At 35.8% G+C, this 23,737-nt stretch overlaps 1 protein-coding gene across 22 annotated transcripts in view; it reads right to left on the bottom strand.

Moving 5' to 3' along the window:
- Positions 1-2,208: 2,208 nt before the first annotated feature.
- The window catches only part of LOC129277685 (FK506-binding protein 15-like), a 92,051-nt gene continuing 70,522 nt past the window's right edge, over positions 2,209-23,737 (bottom strand). For all 22 annotated transcript variants that reach the window (XM_064109930.1, XM_064109921.1, XM_064109925.1 and 19 more), the window contains 10 exons: positions 21,097-21,249; positions 19,312-19,401; positions 18,241-18,372; positions 17,403-17,510; positions 9,831-9,978; positions 8,595-9,227; positions 7,141-7,334; positions 4,623-4,855; positions 3,818-3,944; positions 2,209-3,008 (listed from right to left, as the gene is read on the bottom strand). In XM_064109930.1, coding sequence (XP_063966000.1) covers positions 2,937-3,008; positions 3,818-3,944; positions 4,623-4,855; positions 7,141-7,334; positions 8,595-9,227; positions 9,831-9,978; positions 17,403-17,510; positions 18,241-18,372; positions 19,312-19,401; positions 21,097-21,249 — 1,890 coding nt within the window. In that variant the 3' untranslated portion in view covers positions 2,209-2,936. The remainder of the gene's footprint in view (positions 3,009-3,817; positions 3,945-4,622; positions 4,856-7,140; positions 7,335-8,594; positions 9,228-9,830; positions 9,979-17,402; positions 17,511-18,240; positions 18,373-19,311; positions 19,402-21,096; positions 21,250-23,737) is intronic.

Below are 23,737 nucleotides of genomic sequence, written 5' to 3'. Positions count from 1 at the left end.
CAAGAAAGGATCACCAGTCGTTCTTAAAGTCACTCTTCACTTACAAACAGCTTTGTGAAACACCCCCCCCCCCCCCAGAGAAGTTTATTGCAATGAATGAGGTGACAATAGGTGTGATCGTGGAAGGAGTTCAATTTCAGCACTTAAAACTAATGATGGGCTAAGCACAGAATTGGCAATGTATACCATTCTTCACGCTAGTGAAGCATTTTTTTTTAATAAGATAATCTAAATATGCAATGTATGAATAATATCACCTATCATCCCTTCCAACAAGCTCTGCTTTTATTTTTTTGCTCCTCATATCCACATCTCTCATTATCTTTCTTTCTTTGTCATTATTTAAAAACCAATTACAAGAATACATTATAGTACTTTTTTTCTATTGTTATTTTAGGTATACATTTCATATTTTACGATATTTATTTATGCTTATCTATGATAATTTATATTGTATAATATTATTGTTTGTATTGAGTTGTTGATTTTGTTGAAAATGTGAAATGTTGATATGAATAAACCTTGAACCTTCCCCATCCCTCTTTCTTAAGATACCTCTTCAAAATACAAAACAAAACTTCAACATCACTGTTTTACAATACCCACACATGTCAAAGTAAAAATATCACACCTTTCTCATAAAAATAGATTGAAAAAATTCAGAAGATGTATATCTCAAAGTGGACACAGATATTTTTTTTTCAATTATTACTTACGTATCAAATAAAACAGGAATGTTCTGATTCAATTTCGACAACATAATAATGCACAGGCTAAAACAACTCATCAGCTCCATTGAATGATGGAGATAACATTTTCATAAATTATCATATTTAAATTTCAAACAATTACTGATTCATGTTTATGTAAATAAGAATGCGAAATAAATGTCCAAAGTATTGGATTATGCAAATTATATGTTAATTCATATTTGTTCTGTGAGACAGTAATTTTATTACATGTATATGCTTAAATCAAAAGCAAAATGCAATTCAACACTGCTTTAATATTTTCCCAGCGATGGCGTAATTTCCTTCAGCAAGGAATTCATCCACATTGTGCTGCACTCGACCCAGGCGAGGTGAATGGGTACCTGGCAGGAATTAATTCCTTGAAATGCATGTGCGCTGTAAGTAAGTATGGCCGCCAAGCTAAAGCCGGGGTAATAATATCCAAGTCCTTTGGAACCGCATAGAGACGTTATATTCTAATGTGATATGCACTACCGGTATACAAGAAGTATTTATTATAATTATTATTATTCCCTGATGCCGCAATAATTAGGTCAGATTATTTGGAATACTGACTTAGAAATCATCATACGAACTGAAATCAAAGAAGACTGCTCAATCATGAAATTGTTTTGTTAGAGATATTAATGAACACATACATATAAAAGGATACATCTTTCATGAGTATCAAAAAAGTAGGAAAATATGACAGTAAATTATATACCGGTAAACCATATAGCACAAGTAGTTGACACGCAACAAGCCATTTTGTTAAAAATATCTATAGCCAATCTTTTTGAAATTTTTTGGATATGATTTTTCAATTCATTTTATTTGTTTTACAACTTTATACATGATATAAAATGGAACAAGATTGTGATTTGCTTCTCCCCTCCTCTCCCACCCAAAATTTTCTTCTGCACTATCCCCAAGTAATTATGTATTTGATGCCATTTTTGTTAATGTCGCAGTCACAATTCCTCTACGGCGGCCATACAGCGAGTCGAAAACAGCGATTTTTAAAATTTTTTGTAGCAGTTAAACGTACATATAGGTGGTTTGAATAAAAATGAATAAAACGGCTGTTTTCAACTCGCCGTACGGCCGCCGTAGGGAAATGCGACTGCGGCAAATATGTTGAGTGTTTTAAATTCATGTTGGGTAAACAACTTCAACAAGCTGGATGTTTTGTAAGGTTTCTCCACATTTCTAATGATCATGATTACATCATGTAACATCACATTTCACTGTGTTACTAAAGAGTGAAAATATAGGAATAACAAGCATTTTCAAAACTATGAGAATATGGACTCATATTGAAAAACAAGTCTGTATGAATAAAAGTAGAAAACAACAAGAAAATTCACAAATCAACATTTCTTCATCGACCTCCCAACGCTCTCTTTTAAAAATGAAGAGGAGTACCAAACATTATCTAGTACTGATTGCAAAATTACTAGAAGTTCATGTTTCTATAAAAAAAAATCAATTTAAACAATTGAAGAAAAAGTACTGAGATAATCAAACAATATACATGATCGCTAATACCAAGCACATATGTCTAGGGATCATAAATGATTTAGAATTGATTGAAATTAATGGTACCTCACCCAGTTGAGGTGAATGGGTACCCGGCAGGATTAATTCCTTGAATGCATGAGCGCTGAGAGGCAGCTCGAGCTAAAGCCGGGGTAATAATAATAATAACAACGCGCCTCGGAATAGAATATTTCAAGATAGATGGCGCTATATAAATGCCTATTATTATTATTATTATTATTATATCATGAATAATATTGAAAATAAAAAGGATTTTATCACTTCATAATTGCTCTTCACTTTACATGTATATCTCCACGACCCAAAGTCAATGCTTGCAGTGGTTTACTGCCTTGATGTAAGTTCAGAAAGTGCAATTTCGAAAATCAATATATTCTTTACATGTATACTTTCAAATGAAGATTTCATAGATATTCATATACATGTAGGTGGAAAATTATCAAAAATTAAAGGTAAATGTGTGATTTTACCATGTTTTTGTTACCATAATAAGACACACAATCATAAATCCACTTAATTAACTATTATACAACGATTCATGGTATTAAAAACAAAAATAATCGTGACTGAGGATATTGTCCATGTACTAATATTGCAAAATACTGGAGAGATTGAATGGATTAGGATTAAGATTAACCTACAGGATCAACTAATCCAGTCTAGGTCATCGTCGTCATCATCTCCAAAGAGGGGCGGGGGTGGTCCAGGTTTAAAGGGCTATATGGGGAAAAAAATTGGAAATATATATTTATTAAAAAAGCTCATTGAAATGAACAAAATATCAATTAAAACAGCTCTGTAAGTGGATACTCCGGGCTGAAGATATCGATATCAAAGTAAATAGAGTAAAATTCACAGAGCAAAATGTTGAAAATTATTTCATCAAAATCGGATAACAAATAACGAAGTAATTGAAATTTAAAAGTTTAGCAATATTTTGTGAAAACAGCTATATGCACGTCCTCATGAGTATTCATTAGGTGGGCTAATGATATCACATCCCCACTTTCCTTTTTCTTATGTGATTACATGAAATCATAATTGTATTAGGTGGGCTAATGATATCACATCCCCACTTTCCTTTTTCTTATGTGATTACATGAAATAATAATTGTTTCATTTTTTCATACATATGCAAATGATGTGTCTCCATTATAATGAAATAAGTTGCAGCAATAAATAATAAATGCACTTAATCAGTTTTCAATCCAATTGTTTTAGTTCTTGGAAAAAAAAAATGAATAAACCTAATTTCATATAATAAAATCCAAAGAACAAGTGGGGATATGACATCATCAGTTTGCTCATTGAATATTCATGAAGACATGCCTAGAAGTGTTTCACCGGAATAATGCAAATCTTTAAAATTTAATAACTTTGTTATTTGTTATCCGATTTTGATCAAATTTTCAGCATTTTGCTCTGTGAATTTTACTCAATTTATTGAGATATGAGTATCTTCAGCCTGGAGTATCCCTTTAATTCTAATAATAAATCAATTTCTACCCTGATCAAAAGATACTTACGTCATCATCTTCAGCTGGTTTAGCTGACATCTTTGCTGGGGTGGGCTTCTTTTTGGTAGCTTTCTTCGTGGATGATACAGGGATGGAGAAGAGATCGTCGTCGTCATCGTCACCGAAGATTCCACTACTGTACGATTCACAATAAAAAATGATTTAAAAGGAGTATGTGAAATCATATGAACTTGTTTTTCAAGAAAACAAAATTCCCTGATTTTTCCCCTGATTTTTTACCTACATGTACATGTATACTACCAATTATAAAGGATAATATCCGACCGATCACATAGGACAAAGTATCCAAACAAAGTGGAAAGTGTGAGGGCATCGTGGTCTAATGGTTAGGACTCTCCTCTCTCAATCAGAGGGACGTAGGTTAAAATCCCAGCCATGATGGGGTGCTTTCCTTCAGCAAGAAATTTGCCCACATTGTGCTGCACTCAACCCATGTGAGGTGGATGGGACCCGGCAGGATTAATTCCTTGAAATGCACCGAGCGTTGGTGATGGTAGCTCGAGCTAAAGCCGGGGTAATAATAGCAGTGCTTTGTATCCTCAGGAAAAAGTTGCTTTATAAATCCAGCTATTATTATTATCTTTTTTCTTTTTCTTGGTCTTCTTAGCATTATCATCTTCATTTTCTGGGGAAAGCTCAAGGAAAGAAATAATCCCAATTGCAATGACTGTGATTATATTTACCTAGTATGTCTTTTTCTTTTTCTTGGTCTTCTTAGCACCATCATCTTCATTTTCTGGGGAAAGCTCAGGAAAGAAATAATCCCAATTGCAATGACTGTCATTATATTTACCTTAAGTCTTCTTTCTTTGTCTTGGCCTTCTTAGTGTTATCTTCTTCGTCTTCTGGGGGAAGCTCAGGGGGGAGTTCAGGGGGCTCCCTGTCCAAGACAGTGGGTAATGGACCAGCATCCGAATTCTCCTCCTCCTCCTCCTCTTCCTCCTCATCATCAGCATCTTCCTGTTTCTCTTCCGCTGGTGAAGGTTCGGGCGGGCAGAATGGATCGGGCTCATCTTCATTATTATCCTGGAAAAAAAATACGAATTTGAAAAAGTTAAAGAAAAAATGCATTATTTTTCACTGCATCGGGTACAAACAATCTCCGTTCAGTATTGCCAAGTGTACTCTGCTGCAGCATATGACAGCCTTTTTGACATACATGTAAGACATCTGCACCTTTCAACAAAACAATGAAGAAATATTCATTAATCTTTAAGCTTCATTCAACCTTAATGTCTATTTTGGGCAAGCTTTTGTACACTCCCGTGGACTTTCTCAAGCCACTTGATCAGTCACAAGGTGGCTTGAGAAAGTCCACAGGAGTGGATGAAAGAGTGCCCAAAATAATCATTAATGTTGGATGATGATTAAAATTATGTAATTTATCATCCCCTACCCGAGGAAAGTCATCTGTACTAATGAAGAAATACTTCATACAATGTACTAATTCTATTCCCAACTTTTGATTTCATTGATTATGGTTAGGAAATCAATGTTGATCAATACTTCAATATAGGTAAAGAAGTTTAGTTGTTGGGAAAATGAAACTCACTGACTTCTGACAAATTTATCCAAGTGCCCAAATCCATTAATAAGGATACTGGCTTCAGACGACCAGGGATGCTGACACCATCATGGGCCCATTACGGTAAATTGCCAATTCGTCTACTGCCACCTCATTCATTCACCACATGGTCCACCTTCATTTAGTCTAATGCCATTCCATCCAACATTTAATCTAACAACCATTTGGTCTAATAATCACCACTTTGTCTAATCACCAGTTCGTCTATGACCATTTCGTCTCATAACCAGTTGGTCTAATATTCATTTTATTTTCATTCTTTTTGCCCAATTAACACTTCAATTCGGTCTAATCCAATTAGACCGAATGGTAATGGACTAAATGGCTATTGGACCAACTGGTTATTAGACTAAATGGCAATTAGGTCAAGTGTATAGTGGACGAACTGATGATAGACCAAATGATAGTAGACGAGTTGGTAATAGGACGAAATGGCATTAGACCAATTGAAAATAAATCATTTCATTAAGAGTTTACAACTATGGTACCCTGTATCTCCTATTACGCCAACTACATGTACTATGGTAACAGGGCTTGGCAGCCAATAACGATCAAGGTTTCCATGGTAGTCAATACCATAATTCTACAAAATTCTTTGTGAAACAAGTCCCCGAATCCTGACTCAGAAAAGAAAGACTTATGATATGACATTTGCTCTTACGACGATTGCTCCTCTGCTATTATAAGTTTCTCTGATAATTAAAGTAAGGTGAGGGTGTGGGTTGTGATATGTTTTTTTTGTTCAGAATCTTATGAGGATTAGGATTGAATTTAGGATTGAAATTAAGGTAAGTTTTTGAAGCTCAGGGTCACGATTGGCTTAACCCTTTGAACCCGATAGGACAGAATACTGGCCTAGCAGTGAACTCGCAGATACCCGATAGTCCGGAAGCCATTTGACTTAAAAAAGTCACATAACAGAAAAACAAGGGTTGTAAATTTCAGGTGATCTTTTAAAAATGATGTCATCTTTCTAGGATGTGTAGGAATAGTTTAATACATGTGATCGATGATTTTAGTCAAGATCAGTATTGATTTTGGAAGGTATTAGCATCCAAAATGGCCAAAATATGCTACTCTACTGCGGTCACTCGTCTCGCATGTGCAGTAAATACACTGCGTAATACGCGGCGAGTCACCTGCTGGCCATAGGGAAGCTAATGATATATTACTTTAGTCAAAGCATCGATTTTTAGCCTAAAACAGACACTAAATATTATATTTCTGTTGGAAGACTAAGTCTAAAAGAAGCAAAACAACTTCAGCCGGGCTGGGTACCAGCAGGGGGAAGATGCTGTTCCGGCTTGAATCATGGGAGTTTGTGAATGTGGTCGATATGTGCAACTAATTCAGGGTATGGGTCAGGCCGCCCCCTCTTAATTTAGGGTTCAAAGGATTAATGTGTGCATTTTATCTCTTTGCCAGCTATGGGTTTTGCATGGATTATGCTAATTCAACTCGCAATAACTTTCGCTTGGTTTATTGTACAGAAAACAATTGTGGATGCACTGTACAACGCGATTCCCACATCGCTATCGTGTATGCGTGCATGCACAATAGATTTAATGCGCTCTGTGCGTGTAGGGAATGAAATGTGACTTGATCCGAAGTTGATCCGCTGTATGTTATTCTACATGTAGTCAAACACAGCAGGCAAAGAGTTAAGTAGGAGCAACTCGTCATGGAATCCTCAATCCTAAACAGAGTGGATTCCCTAATATCTTACCTCTTCTTCCTCCTCCTCCTCATCCACTTCCACGTCAAGATCCGCCGGTAGGTCAGGGATGTTGCTCAAGGCTCGTGGCTTGTCTCCCATGTCTAGGTTGCCCGGTAGCTCCTCCTGGGCCGGAGGCAGCTGAGGAGGTAGTTCCGGGGGTAGCTCGGGGGGTCCAGAGGGTTCCACGATGGTGGGTTTCTCACCTGTGGAATTTCAAACGGAGGAAACTTACTGAATACCAGAATACATACTGTCAGGCAGAAAAAAGGGCTTTTCAACATGCCATCAAACAGACAATCTCCTTCACACAAAAATGTTTGATTGAGTTGTTTTTTCATGGCTAAAATAATAACCAGTTCCAATTCAAATTAGATTCTTTTCCCATTGCTTTTTACTTATTGTAAAGATTAAATTGTGATATTCCAACCAAAAAAAAATCAAGGATCATAAAGAGCTTTGAATCGGCTCATAAAAAGATGCAATGCAATGAAGATTTCACAGAAGTTGTCCGTTGAAGTCAACTTTAATAGCGGGAATGATAATTGACGGCATTTCCGGTCATCGCTGGTTTTGCGTGCCCAATTTTGTGTGTTGTCACCCACATCCGCATATGTGGATGTCATGTGACTTATCTAGCCAATCAGAGACATGTACCCTGCAAGGTACCGTGCATACAGCACCTTGATAGAGTATATAAGGCCTGCTTTTACAAACTTTGCTCATTCTCCTGAGGACGACAAGAACACACTTGTCGAAACGTTAAGATTGGGTGGTCCTTTTCAGGACCAACACTTGCCCAAGAAAGATACATGGTGTACCGTGAAACCTACTACACTATTCTTCTTTGCCATGGAAACCTTCAGAAGTTACATTGAAGTCAACTGTTGTGAAAAGGGGCTCTCATGTAGGTCCACTCTGTGGGCCGAGAAATGGTTTGTAACTCCAAAGTAAATCTATTTTGAATAATAAACAGTATCTCTTCTGAACAATGAGTAGGGCCAATCCACAAAAGCAGAAAATTTAGACTTCAAATTTTTATATTAATAATACTTGGTATCGGAGTATGAAAACTCAAGTTTTTAAATCTACTATTATTTTTTTTTTTTAATTGGGGGGTACAACTAATTAAATACACCAACCCACTAGATAATTTTCATTTTCCAAATGGCCCCTAATTACAATTAATGGGTATATGCCTAAATAGATAATGGGAGTGCAAAGATTTCTAGTTGAATCCACATGTTTGATAGTTATCTGCCCAAATTTCTGCTTCAGCAACGATTTCCTTTTCCAAATTTCAAGGTGTTACCTGAATGACAATAAACTGGTACGTTCTATTTTTACAAGATATTCTACGAAAGATATTGTATCCAAGACTCTTTCTAACTCTTGACAATTATGTCATACATTGTACATGTTTATGTTAGAATGAAGACAAAGGTAAGTGATCTTTAAAAACAAACCTTCATCTTCCCCATCTGAACCTTCCGCAGACCAGAAGTCATCATCTTCATCCTTCTTGGAATCTTTGACACTGTCCTCATCATCATCCTCTTCATCCTCCTCTCTTCCTTCCTTCTCTCTTTCCTGTTCAGCATAAGCTTTGTTATCCGCAACCATTGTACTATCACTCAATCCTCTATCGTTGTCATCTTCTTCTTTTGTCGTTTCTTCTTCATTGTCCTTCTCTCCATCTTGTATCTGTTCTTTCCGCTCCGCCTCTTCAGTCTGTTTCGTGGATGTTTCGCCCGGGGCGAGATCGGTGGAAGCTTTGTCTTTCTGAAAAATGTTGTCCTTCTTTCCTTCACTCTCCTCCTCTGCCTTCTCTTCCTCTTTCTCCTCCTCTTCCTCTTTCTCCTCCTCTTCTTCTTCTTCCTCCTCTCCTTCCTCCTGAGGTTGTCTGGTCGATTCCACCACGTGTTCATCCTCCCTCTGTACAACTTCTTCAATGACTATTGTTGGTGGTGGTGGTGGGCTGGTGCTCTGTGCTGCTGGAGGAGCTGGGGTTCCAGAGGGAGGGGCAGACATCGTTGGAACGGCAGTTTCCTTTTTGGCGACAGCCTCCTTCACAGGCGCCTTGGCAGGTTCTTCTTCCTCTGATGAAAATGAAAAAAGGAGAATAAAAATCAATCATTCGATTAATAACTGCATAAGTAAGCAAATTAATGCTTAAAATTGAATGTGCAAACAAATTAATGAATTAAATAATAAAGAAAAATAATATTATTTTGAATAAACAAAGAAATTATTACTATTAATGATACTACATGTATACTGCACTTCCATCTGAATTAGATGTTCAAGGCACTAATAGATGAATATTGGTCAACAAATAAACTTTATAGACTTTATTCATTGATACTTTTAAAATATATAACTGATATAAATATGAATACAATGAAGATTTCACTATTTACATGTATCAAGAGTCAGGCATACATGTACATGTAACTGTACTTGTGGATATCCATACATATACCAATATTTTGAGGGAAAACGTTCACTGATGTCTACCAGCAATATACCGCAACACTGCTGTATTGGCATAAACGTAAATAAACAGCGTAAGAGAAAAGGGGTAAATTTTCTCTACATGTACATCTGGATATAAAAAATTCAATTTTTTCCATTATACACAACCTCCTATTGTACATGTAGATTGGAATTATGGAGCATAGTCTATCAATCAATCATCTAACCTTCTTCTTCCTCCTCCTCCTCCTCTTCTTCTTCTTCTTCTTCCTCTTCTTCCTCCTCTTCTTCTTCTTCACTTTCCTCTTCGCTCTCCTCTTCCCCCGCTCGTTCTGCCTTCTTAGCGGCTTCCTTCATGACCTTCACCATCGTCACCTGCAATCCAAGACAAAAATTACACATTATTGTTTGCCTCAAATTGGCAACCTTCCATGAACACAGAATGGACATGCAAAAATAATTCATCTTTCTTTCAATAATAATCTTTCCTTATATTTGCAAAAATGCAAATACATGTACAGTAGGTGACATTTTCATGCACAATCTACATGTACATGTATATCATGTGTAAAAATAAGGCAGTTTACGAAAATGCAGACAATACATGTATATGTCCTGTAATTGGCCTCTTGAAATAATATGGCATTCACCAAAAATAAAAGTGTAACATTCACAAAGGAATTGAAAATGCATTCTCTTTTATCACAAACAGCAGAACATGTACTTTTGCTACATATACATATCGTTGCTGGGCTGATATAACCTTGTATCTTAATATTTCGATGACAGCTCAGAATAAGCTAGATATTAGATTTATAACATGGGTAACAACCTTTTTTGCCTCAAAATAGTTCTTCACTGATATCAGGAGACTGTCTTCAGACAATATGAGACTGCCACCATTACTATGATTTTGAAATACAGCCTTTTCTAAGCTGCCCTCAAATATTTTAAATTTTTTAGATACGAGGTTTTATCAGCCCAGCGACGATATATATATATGCATCAAATGGGAAGATAAATAAATGCTTTCAGTACAGTACTTAAAACCATTGCCTTGCAGTTACATGTACATACCCTCTGTACTCAACTTAAACCTAAATGCTACAAAAAAAAAGGAATCATGGATAGTCACTTTCTGTTTCAAGGAGTACTCCTTTTGAGGGAAGTTGAAAAACAATCACTATTAGTTTGTAAGTTCTTTTCACTTAATTCATGAATATTGTATTAAAAAGGTCAAATTATGCAAATGATTATACTTCAAAATCTGTAGGGTTTGTACCTCAACATGCCCACCCCCCCCCCCCCCAAAAAAAAAAAAAAACAGCTGGAATTTTCTGGCAAAACGTTTTGCACAGTCCCACATATGTTATTCTGGGGGCAGTTCATGGAGCTTGTATCATTTTGTTTTTGTCTTCTGATAATTTGATGACAATTAATATTCCAAAATAACATCAAGACGTTTTCCCCCACCAGAATTCAACATCAAGACAATTTTTTTATATCCTTAAGACATGTAAATCACTTAAGAAGGATTTTATCCAAGACACATTTATCTCTACAACTTCTATCAGATGCAAAATGCACTTTTCACAATCACTAAATACATGCTACAAAAATATTTTTCAAACTTTCCTCAAAATGCCACAGACCAAAACTGATCAAAATGCACGTTTTACAGGACCTAGAAAATGTTAATTATCCTCATAAACTATAAGTACTGTATAACCAACAGATATCATTGCTTGGAACCTGATTGCGAGTAAAGGATGAAAAATTCAGGATATCTCCTTTGTCAAAGTCAACAATGGTCTTCACAGAGATAAGTGCATCCCTCCTCCATTTCTTTCATATGACATAATATTTTTCTTATGGAGGAGCAGTTCAGGGATTTCATACAGGAGGGGGTGTAGAATATCGGACAATTTGTTTTTTTAAATCCTGAAGGGCAAAGACAATGTTAAAGGGTCTGCATGACAAAAAAAAAATCAGTTTCGACAAAATATAACAATGAAGCAAAAACAAAGAACAAGTCAGGTTATTACTTCAAAAAATGACAAGTAGGAGAGGAACTTATAACAAAAAGAAAAGAGTATAATTCCAATTTGTGGTTGGGAGGTATATATATTGGGAGGGGTGAAGGGGAGGGGGGATATGCCTCATATACATCCAGATAGATCAGCGGCCCTGTTCTTTATCAACTGGATATGCAAATTGGAGATGCACTTATACAAAAGAAAAGAGTATAATTACAATTTGTGGTTAGGAGGCTTGTGTATGGGGAGGGACGAAGGGGAGGGGGAGTGTGGAGATGCATCATGTACATGTATATCCAGCTTCATGTACATGTAGATCTCGCCTGCTTTGATTTAAAGGTACAAAGGTTCCATAGACTCTACTAATGACATTTAATGCCATGAAGAGTACGAGAAGCTGAAGGTTCACACTGTATAGTATATTCAACAATTCACACATCAAAAGTCAACTAATAAACTCTAGGCCTGTTGCATCAAACATACCATGGTATACCATCCTCAATGCTTTTTTTTTTCTTTCCAACAAGAAGGAAAAAATACCTGTCATGCTTACATGCAATACAGTCAGCCAAAAGGCATTGTCAATAAACAATGACTGGATCATAGCTTGGGAGACCTGGGAAGCGTTTCATGAGAGGACTTGTCGGATGTTTTGTCTGACAAAGTCTGTTTTATCCGACAGTTACTGTTATAGACCTTAGGCATTTGATGTCATAATCTCATAGCGCCCTCCCTCAGAGGACATAGGAATACACATAAACGGAGTTGTCAAAGATGTGCCAACTGCAGAACTCCAATGCATGCAAGGCAATGGCTCCAGCCTCTAAGATGGTGGCACACTGACGTCAATGCACAAGGTTTACTGTAACAGATGGACACTTTAGCCTCTCAGCCCATCAAAACAAGGAAAGTTGTCGGATCTTACAACTAGTCGGATGACAAATGTCCATGGAAAATGTTTCCCTGGGAAGCATTTTCACGAAAGGACTTGACAGATATTTTTTCTGACAGATATAAACTTTTACATCTCTACTTTCCCATCCAATAAAAATGGGAAAAAGTTACATCTGTCAACTTTTAAAATGACGAATATTGATGAAACGCTTCCCATAATGCAGTTCTACATGCAGTCATTCATTGTATCTTCAGTCCATGCTGTTCATGCAACTCACTTGAAATTTCACCATCAAAGCTGCGACACTTATTTACTAATCATTATTTTATGTACTTTTCACCTATTTTTTATTTGATTTCTGATTAAATGACCTACGTTATACTCTATGTTGTGTAAATAAAATAATTGCATCTTGACCATCTCTTTAAGTTGAATATATACGATTGCAATTAAAATGATATAGAAAAAGGTTTCATTCGAATTATTATCTACTTATTACATGTACTTACTTATTTATTACTCAAGTACATGTATAAGCTTCATCCATGGAAACTGGTTAAATCTCTTAAAATTTTGCAGTTATTTTCCAGGTCTTTATTCTAAATGTACTGATTGTTCATCTTACTAAAATAAAGCTTCTAATATATTTTTTCCCTATCCTTTTGTCTTTCATTCTTTCTGTATTTCCTTTTTTTTCAATATCTCTATCCCTTTCTCTCTCTATCTTCTTCTAGGTTTATACCTTGCTATCTCTCTTGCTATATCTCTCTTTTTATCCCTTTGCCTCCTCTTCTACCCCCTCTCTCTCTCTCTCTCTCTCTCTCCCTCTCTCTCTTCTGTGAGCATATCACACCTCTCACTGTATGTAATGTACATCTAGATGTTTCTTTTTAATTCCTCCCCTTGTCCCCCTCTCTATCTCATTATTTGTTTTCCTTTCAAATAAATATATCCTTTTAATTTTCATACCTTAATTGAAGTCCCCTATCCTCATAATATTACTTATAGACATGAGAAGTGAATGAAATATTACTTTACAGTCTAAGTTAAAGAACATGCCATGTATTGACTTAGATATGATTAATGGCACACTTTACAGAAAATTGAGAAAATTGGATTCACATAATTTACTTATCAAATGTATACAAGTTTATTTTGTCATTCATTAAAAAGATATCATTGCACAGATTTCAACTAATATTGCATGCAAACCAGGCTATAATGTTATGTACTTCAATGTAAATATATGTTCATATTTATATATTTATAAACTATTTCTATTGATAATGCATGTTTGCTCTTTTTTCCTCTCTCTATTACATGTACACTAGAGCAAACCATACATACATGTACATACGTATGATGTAAATTATCTGTAAATAAAACTACATGTACCAATAATGCATGTAATTTATATCTGCTACATGTATATGTTTATCATAATTATTTGACATAAAAACATGTAATAATATATTATTGACTCTTTGGTCATATATCTTATATTAAATAGGATCTATAGGAACTTGCATGGAATACTTAATATCATTAGTTAAGCACAAATCAAGCTAAAACTATACTGCAAGATCTGTTATCAAATTATTTGTTACGATCAGTATTCCACAGAAGCAGTGGTAAATATATATGAATTACAATGAATTGAATTTCAGTGTAATAAAGTGAATTATGTTAGTCTGAAATTAAATTGTAAATGACATTAATATTTAGTTTGTAGAATAATATAATCCTCTCTAGATAACAATATGGTAGCAAATAAATGATCTGATAAATCTCCATTTTTTTTTGCAAATTATTCATTTGTATTTGTGTTTATGTACCTTGTTGAATTTTCCATCAAATAATCATGTAACATGCTTTTGAGAATTTCCTTACTCCATAAACCCAAGAATAAAGCACAATACTGAATGATTCAGTACACTGTAATGCAATGAAAAAAACATGGTAGCAATAAAAAATGATCTGATAAATCACCAAAATTATTTGCAAATGATTTGTGTTCATGTACTTTGTTGAATTTTCCATAAAAAATTATGTAACATGATTTCGAGAATTTTCTTACTCCATAACGCCAAGATGTATATAAAGCACAATACCGAATGATTCGGTACACTGTAATGCAATGAAAAACATCTTTAAATTGAATCAGAAAAGTGTGATTTTTATGATTTTTGCCAAAGCTTCCCACATTGATGCAGCGTGTCTATTGTTCAATGGGAGAGGGGGGGGTCTATTAAATCAAACCCATTTGAATATAGGGTTGTCACATATCTATGCCAATGTCTCGGGGGGGGGGGGGGATGAAATAAGAGCAAAAATATGCCTAAAAGAAAAGGATTAGATACATTTAAGACACTGCAAACAAATCAGCCACATGCATAAAACAGTATACCTTCCAGTAAAGTAACAGTGACCTTTCTATAAGTACATTTGTAACGTTTACTAAATGAGAATAACCTTTATTACCTACAGTGATTTCAATTCCTTATCTTAGAAGATTTGAAATAACTGATAATTAACACACACACTCAAAGAAAAGCAAGCTACAGGCGCTATATCAGAAAAACTTGCCATCAACAAGCTTTGCAGCAAAAAGGGTATTACAGTTATTAGTATAACGGAACATACAAAAGACAGATAACGAACATAGACATGGTTTATGGTACACAGGGGAAAGGGGGCAGAAACAATTACAAAAATACAAACTACAATAGATAATTGCAAGCATGAACAATGAAAATGTCAAAGTGGTATTTAGCACATCGCACATTTATCTGAAATACCGTCAGTTTTCAAATAGTCAACTGGATCTTTTTTTGTTTAAATCTCACAATGCCCTAATAAATACATTCAAAGGTACATAAAGATCAAATTAAATCACAGAATGTTTTACAATTGCACTGCATCATAATTGACAAGAGCCCTCAAACTGTATTTCATGCTTCTTTCTTGCTTGTTTTGTGCTACAAATGAAGCTCCATAACCATAAGTTTGAGAAAGGGACAATTCCCCAATCACTAAAATGCATGGCTTGAATAAAAGGGATAAGCAACTAAGCACCATGATTTCAAATTAAATTTTTTTTTTGCGACTACAACTCTATCCTTCTGTTGAGAAAATTAGCTTCATGACTCAGACTGGGCCCTTTTTCACTAAGCTTGCTTTCAATTACAATTATTCAAATTCAATGAAATGTTTGCTCTCAGCCAATCACATAAAATGATTTCAGCAGCTTATAACAGTAACTTGTAGTTTGCAAGTGACAGCCAGTTTTGTGAAAACTGGTCCCTATTTTGAACATCATGCAAGCACAAGAAGGTGAACTATATGGTTAAACCCAGTAAATGTGCGGTTAAACCCAGTAAATGTGCGATTAAACAACTATGGAGGTTTTGCAAGAGCCTTCGCAATCAATTACAAAATTGTAATCCAAATTGATACATCACTTTTTACTACAGCACATCAATTCATATTTTCCAATCGACCACTGGTTGTCCACTAATCAATTGCAAGTTAGCTGTTGATTGGAAGACTTATGATTGATTGGAGAGCCTAACACTGATTTGTGATCAATTGTAAGTTTCTTGCAATATCCCCCATATCAGGTTCGTTCACGGGACTGGTCATAAGCTGAGCATGACTGCAAAAATAACTGGAGCATGAAGAAGATATTTCCTCATTTTTTTTTAAAAGATGATTATAAGTCAAACACTGTCATTATAATCATGGCAAATACTATCCTATCCATTAAAAAAAAATATATTTTGATAATATTAATCAACATTAAGATATATTTGATTAGTGAAATAATGTGATTAAAAATGATTGAGATTCACTATGAGCTTGCCATAATTCAATCATTCGTTGAGTTGTTCATAATTCAATATACAACCTTGTGAAACACCGTATGGTTGAAAGAATATAGTGAAACACAGCCAATATATGTAGTCTAATAATATGTATCATAAAAGAATATAAAGGAAGGCAAACATCATAGTAATGAATGGTAATGTTAACAATGTGATATTAAAGATTAAATATTTTAAAAAATATGGAACCATATCCACCAGGGAAATAAGGAATTGTTGGCCGATTTTAAATCAGTTTTCATAATATATAATACAATAATCAAAATATTGTGTTTTTTCTTCAATTTACAGCAATCTTTATGGCAGTATCAAACCGCCAAACAGTGTCATTTTGTTAGAAATTACTGGCACTCTCAATGTCCAATGCAGCTTTGCGACCCTTGACCTGTGACCTTCCATTTGTGACCTTCATATTACACAACTGATTTTCAAGTGTGCTCGAAATATCTTTTGGATCTTTATATATTATTTTGTTTCATTATGGCAGTACTGACTGCTTTGAAGTATCATTTCTTTCGAAACAGAGACCAAAATTAATCAGTGTGAAAGCTGTACACAAACTGATCAGGACGACAATTGACCCCAAATAAACAGGTTTTGGAAAATCCTGCGTAAGACATTATTATGCTCATTGAAGTGAACACGTCACAAACCTCATTGAAATCATTAATACATGTATGTGGTCACATTTTCAGTGTTTGAAATCAATGTGAATGGGTTACTGATCTAAGTTATGACCATTATTTAATTGACAAGATTTTCAAAAAGAGGTCATAGAGTCCCTTAGGTCAACAGGTCAATGTTTGTGACAGGCTAAAAACAGGCCCTCACCAGCAGAGTCCAGATACACACAAAGAAGCTTATTCCCATTAGGGACTCTATGCAACCTTTCCCAACACCACACTGCAAAAGGTCAAAAGGTCACACTGGGTGATGACTAAGGGTCAAAGGTCATTCCTACTTGCCAACCTTTGCCACGCTCACCTTGATGGTGTTCATGATGATGTTAAGGACCTCACCACCCTTGTAGTTCTCGCTGGTGTCAATCTCCCCTCGTAGAGAATGGTAGACATTGTTCATGACCTTCTTGACCTGGGATAGAGTATAAACATACAAAGGTCAAAGGTTAAGTAAGTTATCTATCTAGAGGGTAGTAGACAATGTTCATGGCCTTCTTGATGCAAAATACTGTACAGTATACATGTAGATATACAAAGGTCAAAGGTTAAGTAAGATATCTATCTTGAGGGTAGTAGACATTGCTCATGACCTTCTTGAACTGGGATAGAGTATAAACATCCAAAGGTCAAAGGTTAAGTACATGTAAGTTATCTATCTAGAGCTTAGTAGAAATTGTTCATGACCTTCTATAGCTTGGATAGAGTACAATTATACAAAGGTCAAGGGTTAAACGTAAGCCGAATATCTAAAAAGTGGTAGAAATTTTCCACAACAATCTTGCTCTGGGATATAGCAGAAACATACCAAGGTCAAAGATAAAACAAAGGTGAATTATGTGACTCAAACCTACATAAGAATGGATGAAATACATGTATGTTGGTTCAAGCCTTAAATAAAAAACTAACCTCCATTATGTTAACAAGCTGTGTATTTACAGAAGATACCACAGATAAAATCTATTGTTTAGATCCATGGTGATTTCAGAATTTCAAGTATGATGAATTGCACATGCACAATATGAATTATTGAAATTTTGTGTGCACTGAGAAGCATTTCATAAAACAAACAGTGATTTTCACTGACTGTTAGAAGCTACTGAAATCCTTGCTTCTGATTGGCTCAGAACAATCATGCAACCTACCTCATCGACGATGTTCGTTGGTCCGATGGTGGCCGACGATGCGGCTGCAGCAGCTTTTTCCTGTATAAGTTCCTTGATCCTTGTTTCGTATCGTTCCTTCATGCTCACTGCACTCGAGTGGAGGCTGTCATACTGATGTGTGCATTGGAAGAAAGTGATAAGAGAGAGAGAGACAGTTAGATAGATAGATAGATAGACAGACAGACAGACAGACAGACAGACAGACAGACAGACAGACAGACAGACAGATAGATAGATAGATAGATAGAGACAGAGAGAGAAAAAGAGAGAGAGAGAGATGCACACAGAGACAGAGGAGGGGGAGAGAGATTATTAGTGATAAGAGAAAGAGAGAGAGAAAAATGAATTATGCCATGTCTGATTTAAATTATGTTGAATATTCTGATATTATTATTTTTTGTGTCCTACATGTACATGTACATGTATGTTTACTTGTTAAATATTGTGGCTGGGCCAATAAAACCTCCAACTGCATTAAATAATTTTTAAGGCAGCTTAGAAAAGGCTGTTTTTTAATATAGCAATGGTGGCAGACTCATATTGCCTAAAAAACAGTCTCCTGATACCTGTAAAGAACTCTGTTGAGGCAAAAGAAGTTGCCACCCAAGTTATAACTCTAAAATCTAGCTTATTCTGAGCTGTCATAAAAATATTTCAATTTTGAGATATCAGCCCAGCAGCGACATGTAAAATAAAGTCAAATTCAAACTCATATACCTATATGTACATGTATGACCGGTCAATAGAGCTACATGTACATGTAGTCATTAGCAAATTCTCCTGTTAGCTAAAAATAAATGAATGGTCAGATGATATAATCATTTGATTAGGATCCATAAAACAGGGGTGCCAGTCATTTTTACTCACTTGGCTTAAAAAGAAGCCAGAACATGTTAATGCCCCATATGTGTTGTACACTATACATGTATAGCCCAAAACTGCCCGAAATGGGAAGTTATCATGGCCTAAACTCAGGCAAAGCCTGAAGATACATGTATTAACATTTTGTATTTTGCAATATTCAGTGAAATATTTCAGATTAACCCTTACCTTCTCTTTCCAGACTTCCATTTCTTGGGCTTGTTTCTTGAGTCCTTCTACATCATCTTTGTTGTCTTCATTAGCCCGGATGTTAAGCATCTACAGATTCAGAAATTTTTATTGTCCGTAATGCAATCAGGTACAAATGGAAATTCAATTTGATCACACAAAATAATTCAGAATGTCTTATGATACACACAAAATTATAATGATACATACATGTATACGTAAACATTATACAAATTACTAAACAAAGAAAAGTGAAATTGAGTTAAAGGCCGGGGGGGGGGGGTAATACCATTTTAGGTATGGCTATTAAATGTACAAATTGAAACAGGAACAAAATAATTTACGAAGCGTGAGGTTCTGCCGGGAGGTTATCTCCGACGTTTGACTGACCTCATAAAATTATAATATTTGTGGAGAGCATGGTTCTCATTGGTCAGGAAATCTTTGGCTTTTTCGAGAATTCTACCATCATGCATCATTCTCATCCTGAAAGCACAAGTTTTCTTTTGTTATTTTAGAGGCTTGCTTTTCAATTCTTTCTAGATTTTGTATATCTTATTTCCTACTTGCATGTATCCAAAGAATTCAATTAAAAAGACACACACCCACTAAACAAAGGATAGGCCTAAACATGAACAAAGTTATAATCTGGGGTCAGTTGCATAAAACTTTTGCCATTAAAAAAAAATGGAAAATTAAAAAAAAACTCTGGCAAGCAAACTTATGCTTCTGACACAAACACATAAAAAAAGAGAGTTTTTCTTTTATGCAGTAGGCCCCAGGGGTTCATTACAAAAACCTGATCTGATTTTCAAAATGCAACTGGAATTCCTAACCAAACGTACAACTTATGATACAGTATGTATTGTGTATTTCTTATTTAGTCTGAATAGAAAAGGTATGATTTTGAAAGAAAAGAGACTTCTATTCATCAATCTAATCTATACAAAAAAAAATTACTGTCAACAGAAAACATAACACGTGAGTTCAATAGCAAAAGATATTATAATATTAATTGTATCAATCTATAAACATATACAGGATCCTTATGAGTAATCTTTTTTCAAGATCTTAAAACGTTACAATTGTTGCCTATACGGAATTAAGAATTTGCCTATACGGAATTAAGAATTTAAATTACTTCTTCTCACTTGGAAAGCTTTGAATGGTATGGCACCCAAATTATTTATTAGACCTATCACGCCTTATACTGTACTCCAGCTCGTAGCCTGAGATCATCATACCAGCTTCTTCTAGAGACCCCCCCCCCCCCAACACGAGTAGCCTATGGTGAGCGAGCTTTATCTGCGGAGCACCTTCTCTTTAGAATGATTTACCATTACATTCAATAATCGTATTAGAGACTAGAGACTTTCAAATCTAATCTGAAGTCTTATCTTTCTAACAGAATCGGTTCTAGGCACTAATGGGGCGTTGCAAGAAACTTGCGATCAATTGCAAGTTCATTTTCGGTCCCTCAATCAATCATATGTCTTGCAATAAATTGGAAATTTGCGATTGATTGCTAATCTGCTTCTTGAAACAAGGAGTGTAATCTGACTTGCTGCAGCTAAAATTGATCTATTGATTGTAATATTGTAACAGAATATTTGCAATTGACTGCAAATACTTTCGTGCAACACCCCCTATGACACTCATCCATTTTTTTTTCTTTTTTCTTGTGCGCCTTGGAATAGAACATTTCTAGATAGATGGCATCATTTAAATGCATATCATTATCATTGTTAATCATACAAGTCGTGTAACAATGTTTTTCCCCCATACCTTTGCTTCAGTAGCAGCTAATTTCCTCTTGAGTTGTTCTTTCTCGTCTCTGGTGTCTTCCATCTCTCTCTCATGTTTCTCTTTGGCTTGTAAGAGGAGTCTATCAGAGCGTTCCCTCCATTGGGTTTCAAGCTCCCTTTCCACTTGGGCAACCTTACCAAGAACAACAATGAATGGCAATGTAATAATAATAATGGATGATATAATGAAACCAGAGTGTTCCCTCCATTGGGTTTCAAGCTCCCTCTCCACTTGGGCAACCTTACCATGAACAGCAATAAAAGGCAAATGTACATGTAATAATAATAATGGATGATATAATGAAACCAGAGTGTTCCCTCCATTGGGTTTCAAGCTCCCTCTCCACTTGGGCAACCTTACCATGAACAGCAATAAAAGGCAAATGTACATGTAATAATAATAATGGATGATATAATGAAGCCAGAGTGTTCCCTCCATTGGGTTTCAAGCTCCCTTTCCACTTGGACAACCTTACCATGAACAGCAATGAAAGGCAAATGTAATGATAATAATGGATGATATAATGAAACCAGAGTGTTCCCTCCATTGGGTTTCAAGCTCCCTTTCCACTTGGGCAACCTAACCATTAACAGCAATGAAAGGCAAATGTTTTAATAATAACAATGGATGATATAATGAAACCAGAGTGTTCCCTCCATTGAGTTTCAAGCACCCTTTCCACTTGGGCAACCTTACCATGAACAGCAATGAAAGGCAAATGTTTTAATAATAACGATGGATGATATAATGAAACCAGAGTGTTCTCTCCATTGAGTTTCAAGCTCCCTCTCCACTTGGGCAACCTTACCATGAACAGCAATGAAAGGCAAATGTAATAATAATAATGGATGATATAATGAAACCAGAGTATTCCCTCCATTGAGTTTCAAGCTCCCTCTCCACTTGGGCAACCTTACCATGAACAGCAATGAAAGGCAAATGTTTTAATAATAACGATGGATGATATAATGAAACCAGAGTGTTCTCTCCATTGAGTTTCAAGCTCCCTCTCCACTTGGGCAACCTTACCATGAACAGCAATGAATGGCAATGTAATAATAATAATGGATGATATAATGAAACCAGAGTGTTCCCTCCATTGGGTTTCAAGCTCCCTCTCCACTTGGGCAACCTTACCATGAACAGCAATGAAAGGCAAATGTAATAATAATAATGGATGATATAATGAAACCAGAGTGTTCCCTCCATTGGGTTTCAAGCTCCCTTTCCACTTGGACAACCTTACCATGAACAGCAATGAAAGGCAAATGTAATAATAATAATGGATGATATAATGAAACCAGAGTGTTCCCTCCATTGGGTTTCAAGCTCCCTCTCCACTTGGGCAACCTTACCATGAACAGCAATGAAAGGCAAATGTAATAATAATAATGGATGATATAATGAAACCAGAGTGTTCCCTCCATTGGGTTTCAAGCTCCCTTTCCACTTGGACAACCTTACCATGAACAGCAATGAAAGGCAAATGTAATAATAATAATGGATGATATAATGAAACCAGAGTGTTCCCTCCATTGGGTTTCAAGCTCCCTTTCCACTTGGACAACCTTACCATGAACAGCAATGAAAGGCAAATGTAATAATAATAATGGATGATATAATGAAACCAGAGTGTTCCCTCCATTGGGTCTCAAGCTCCCTCTCCACTTGGGCAACCTTACCATGAACAGCAATGAAAGGCAAATGTAATGATAATAATGGATGATATAATGAAACCAGAGTGTTCCCTCCATTGGGTTTCAAGCTCCCTCTCCACTTGCGCAACCTAACCATGAACAGCAATAAAAGGCAAATGTCATAATAATAATGGATGATATAATGAAACCAGAGTGTTCCATCCATTGGGTTTCAAGCTCCCTCTCCACTTGCGCAACCTAACCATGAACAGCAATGAAAGGCAAATGTCATAATAACGATGGATGATATAATGAAACCAGAGTGTTCCCTCCATTGGGTTTCAAGCTCCCTTTCCACTTGGGCAACCTAACCAAGAACAGCAATGAAAGGCAAATGTCATAATAATAATGGATGATATAATGAAACCAGAGTATTCCCTCCATTGGGTTTCAAGCTCCCTCTCCACTTGGGCAACCTTACCATGAACAGCAATGAAAGGCAAATGTCATAATAATATTGGATAATATAATGAAGCCAGAGTGTTCCCTCCATTGGGTTTCAAGCTCCCTCTCCACTTGGCAACCTAACCATGAACAGCAATGAAAGGCAAATGTTTTAATAACAATGGATGATATAATGAAACCAGAGTGTTCTCTCCATTGAGTTTCAAGCTCCCTCTCCACTTGGGCAACCTTACCATGAACAGCAATGAAAGGCAAATGTAATGATAATAATGGATGATATAATGAAACCAGAGTGTTCCCTCCATTGGGTTTCAAGCTCCCTCTCCACTTGGGCAACCTTACCATGAACAGCAATGAAAGGCAAATGTAATGATAATAACGGATGATATAATGAAACCAGAGTGTTCTCTCCATTGGGTCTCAAGCTCCCTCTCCACTTGGGCAACATTACCATGAACAGCAATGAAAGGCAAATGTCATAATAATATTGGATGATATAATGAAACCAGAGTGTTCTC

The sequence above is a fragment of the Lytechinus pictus genome, chromosome 15 (assembly GCF_037042905.1).
Source record: "Lytechinus pictus isolate F3 Inbred chromosome 15, Lp3.0, whole genome shotgun sequence".
In the NCBI taxonomy this organism is placed as follows: Eukaryota; Metazoa; Echinodermata; class Echinoidea; order Temnopleuroida; family Toxopneustidae; genus Lytechinus; species Lytechinus pictus.
The sequence above is the reverse complement of the archived record's forward strand: the minus strand, read 5'-3'. Positions and strand labels throughout refer to the sequence as shown.